Source organism: Pteropus vampyrus, unplaced genomic scaffold (assembly GCF_000151845.1).
Source record: "Pteropus vampyrus isolate Shadow unplaced genomic scaffold, Pvam_2.0 Scaffold507, whole genome shotgun sequence".
In the NCBI taxonomy this organism is placed as follows: Eukaryota; Metazoa; Chordata; class Mammalia; order Chiroptera; family Pteropodidae; genus Pteropus; species Pteropus vampyrus.
Window position 1 is genome coordinate 325,703 of NW_011889288.1, and position 4,377 is coordinate 330,079.

Sequence of the window (4,377 nt, forward strand, 5' to 3'; positions counted from 1 at the left end):
TTGGTTAAACATTTATATAGTTTGCATGTCTTATAATGTGAAGTGAGTCTCTTGTAGGCAGTATATGTAGGGGTCTTGTTTTCTTATCCATTCAGCACTCCATCTCTTGGTTGGAACATTTAATTCTTTTCCATTTGAAGTACTTGTTGATAGGAATGTAGTTGTTACTATTCTGTATTCCTGTTTTTGATACATGTTTTTTTCATAAAGGAGTCCCTTCAACATTTCCTGTAATACTAGCTTGGTGTGGATAAATTCCTTTAGCTTAACAAGCCAATTAAAAAAAGGGCAGAAGACCTGAATAGGCATTTCTCCAGAAAGGACATACAGATGGCCAATAGACATATGAAAAAGATGCTCAACATCACTAAAAATCAGAGAAATGCAAATTAAAACCACAATGACATATCACTTCACATTTGTCAATATGGCTACTATCAATAAACTGAAAAACAAGTGTTGATGAAGATGCGTAGAAAAGTAAACCCTTGTGCACTGCTGGTGGAATTGCAAATTGGTACTGCCGCTATAGAAAATAGTTTGGATTTCCTGAAAGAGTTAAAAATAGAACTACCATATGATCCAACAATTGCACTTTTGAGCATTTATTAGAAGAAAACCAAAACACTAATTCAAAAAGATATATGCACTCCTGTGTTCACTGCAGTGTGATTTACGGTAGCCAAGATATGGAAGCAACCTATGTGCCCATCAATAGACAATTGGAGAAAAAGGTTGTGGTGTACATATACAATGAAACATTACCCAGCCATAAAAAATGAAATCTTACCATTTGCAATGGCATGGATGGACCTAGACGGTATTATGCTACATGAAATAAGTCAGACAGAGAAGGACAAGTACCATATAATTTTACTAATATGTAGAATCTAAAGAAGAAACTAAATGAACAAAACAGAAACAGATTTATAGATATAGGGAACAAACTGGTGATTGCCAGGTGGGAGGGAATATGGGGGACTGGTTGAAAAAGGTGAAAGGATTAAGAAGTAAAAATTGGTAGTTACAAAATAGTTACAGGGATGTGAGTACAATATGGGGAACGTAGACAATAATATTGCAATTACATATGGTGCGAGATGAATGCTGAACTGCTCAGGGGATCACTCCGTGAATTTTATAGGTGTCTGGCCATTGCACTGTACACCTGAAACTAATATAGAATTCTGTTTAATGTCAACTCTAATCGAAGAATAAAAATGAAAGTAAACAAAAACAAAAATTAAAAATGTAAAAAATATAAAAATGGGGAGGAACCACTCTCTAAGTTGTAATTTCTTCTTATATAGAGATAGATGGATTTGAATACGTCTAAGGAAGGAAAGGTGATCTTTAGTCAAATGTAAATAAGAATGCCTTACACATGAGAGTTGAAGATGGTGCAAGTTTTAGAAATAGATCTAATCATATAGGCCAAAGGGAACAATACAGGATAACAGACGTAAAAACAAGTTAGAAATATATATGAAGGTTGACTTATTAGCACTAAGTATACAGAATAACATTCTTGCTATTTGTTCTCATATTTGAAGACAGCATTCATGGTTACTCTGTGACTTCAGTTTATTTCAAACAGCTGTATTTAAAAACTTTCATTGGGGATCATTTCCCTGTAACCAGGCAAGGTTGAAAGAACATGAGTGTGTATAGGAAAACTGGTGACACTGATTCGCATGACTGAACAGAAATGTAAGCTCTCTCTGGAGTCATTCTTTGATCACAAAAGGTGAATAGAATCCTGAGATTTGAAGATACATAATGGATGATACTGATAATGATCATTCACCATCCCTCTTGTGGTTATGACAAAATTTAGAAAGGGGGATATATTTTCTTTACACAATTAAAGGAGTCATATTCTCTAGGCAGCACTGAAGGTTTTCAAGCTGCCTATAACTTTGAAACACAAAGATAATTCAACAAAAGATAGAAAAATGCCAATCAATTCTTCACCCATGTATATAAATCCCTTACACATCGGCACCAGTCCTCCATATTCCAATGAATAGATGTACGGCATGAAGAATATTTTTCACAATAATACAATATGTGATTTAAATTTTTGTTTCATCATATTGAAGGTCATTTGTGATTTTAAAGTCATATTAGATCAACCTATTTTTTAAATTTACATTTCAGTGAAGAATCCTTCTAATAATATGCATTTAATAATCATTTTGTGAGTGACTAAAGTAGGGTTTGTGGACACTGAGCTGAAAGAGAACAGGATTCTAACGAGGAGAATAAAACCTAGTGACAGGGTATTAAAACACACTAGTATGTTACAGTCTGCGTTATCAGGAAGAGCAGTTAAGATAGTGATATACAAAGCAATGTCAGACATAAAAGTGAAAAACAGTGCTCTCATATTTTCCACTCTTACAATGCAATATAGAGATGATGTATTCTTGAATTGAACACTTGAAACATATATAATTTTATTAACCAGTGTCACTCAAATAAATTTAATAAAAATTATATAAGTGTCATGGGTTATTAACTGTAGTTATGTTTTCCTTAAGAGTAGTACAATTCATGATGATTCTTTAGTAAAAAAAAAAAATGGTATAAAAAAAGATATTTGTCATTTGAGAAAAATTATTCTTAAAAAATCCATGTTGTATCAATAGGTAAATGGGATTTTTCAAACATTTCTGATGCATGGTGGAAATAAATTTGGGAAAATAGGAAAACAACAAAGAAAAAACTTGGATATCAGCGAGCGAAAAAGCTTAAAAAAAGTGAATTACTAAAGTTGAATATTGAAATTAGGCTCAAAGAAATTCCAAGGTATTAACATAAAGAATAAGTTCTACTTCCATAGTTTGAAAACAATCACAATAGCTGGCTCTGAGCCTTTGACTTCCGCAACCATGGGCACTTCTTTAGTCCTAGGACAATTGCACCTTTTGTGGTTTCCTTCACAAAGAAACTTTTCAGAGCCCCCTTTATGTCTTTATTCCTCAGACTGTAGATGAAAGGGTTCAGCATGGGTGTGACCACAGTGTATAGCACTGAGGCTATTGCACTTGACTGTGAGCTGTGGGTAGCAGCAGAGCTGAGGTACACTCCTAGAACTGTAAAATAAAATAAGGAGACAACTGATAGGTGAGATGCACAGGTAGAAAATGCTTTATACTTCCCCTGAGCTGATGACATTCCACGTATGCAGGAAACTATCTTAGAATAAGAGTAAAGAATCCCAGCAAAAGGACCTCCACCTAGCAGTAGAGCTGAAAAATACATTACCATATTACTAAGAAAGGTGTTAGAGCAGGCGAGTTGTATCACTTGATTGAGTTCACAGAAAAACTGTGAGATTTCCAAGTCTATACAGAAGGACAGTCGCAATGCCGTTAAGCTTTGTAACAAGGAAATTAAGGCACTCATGATCCAGGACAACAGAACCAGCAGTTCACAGAGCTGGGGGTTCATTATGACTGTGTAGTGCAGTGGATGACAGATGGCCACAAACCGGTCATAGGCCATCATGGTCAATATTAAGTTATCCAGTCCTACAAAAAGAATATAAAAATACATCTGGGTTATGCAGCCTTCATAGGTTATGACTTTGCTCTGTGACTGGATGTTTACCAGCATCTTTGGGATGGTGGTGGAGATGAAACAAATGTCCACCAAGGAGAGGTTGGAGAGAAAGAAGTACATGGGCATGTGGAGGTGGGAGTCTGAGCTGATGGCCAGGATGATGAGCAGGTTTCCAAACACGGTGATCAGGTACATAGAGAGGAAAAGCCCAAAGATGAAAGACTGCAGTTCTGGTTCCTCTGAAAGTCCCAGAAGAAGAAATTCTGTAATCCATGTAACATTTTCCAGTTCCATGCGGTGGAGGTGACTTCCAGGAAAGAGGGAAATAACATGACTAATTCACACTAACTTGCATTACTCACATAATTTGAATGCTACAGTTTATATTTGCAGTCAAAAATTAATTTTATTATATTGTGTATGAATCTGGTTCCCTTTAGGGATCTCCATGTCACCTGTGATATGAAATTTTTGTTTCAATCACCTTTTTCCCTAAGGTATCATGTGTGCTACAGTTTTAATGAGAAATTCTTCATGTATTTCAGGAATATAAATTGAGTGCTGATCATGTTTTAGGCATTGTCTAAGCTGTGAGTATACAGTGTTTAAAAACAAATGTCTCTACAAGTCAATGATGGAGAAAAAATATGGAAGTGAATAATAAAAATGGATAACATGTCAGATGGTGACAGGTGGAATGAAGAAAAGGAAAGCAGGTCTAAAGGAAAAACTGACTAGGGCATTTTATTTTTCATGAGTATTTAAGCAAAATTTACAAACAAGGCCTTTTTGACATTGAAATAGCTACCT

At 35.2% G+C, this 4,377-nt stretch overlaps 1 protein-coding gene across 1 annotated transcript; it reads right to left on the reverse strand.

The window, feature by feature from the left end:
* Positions 1 to 2,856: 2,856 nt before the first annotated feature.
* LOC105307671 (olfactory receptor 7A10-like) lies at positions 2,857 to 3,861 on the reverse strand. The gene has a single exon (XM_011383231.1). It carries the CDS (start codon positions 3,859 to 3,861, stop codon positions 2,857 to 2,859), a length of 1,005 nt encoding a protein of 334 aa, XP_011381533.1.
* Between the last annotated feature and the right edge of the window lie 516 nt (positions 3,862 to 4,377).

Excerpts from the sequence above, each read along its gene's own strand:
- LOC105307671 (XM_011383231.1), bottom strand. The coding sequence starts at position 3,861 with ATGGAACTGGAAAATGTTACATGGATTACAGAATTTCTTCTTCTGGGA.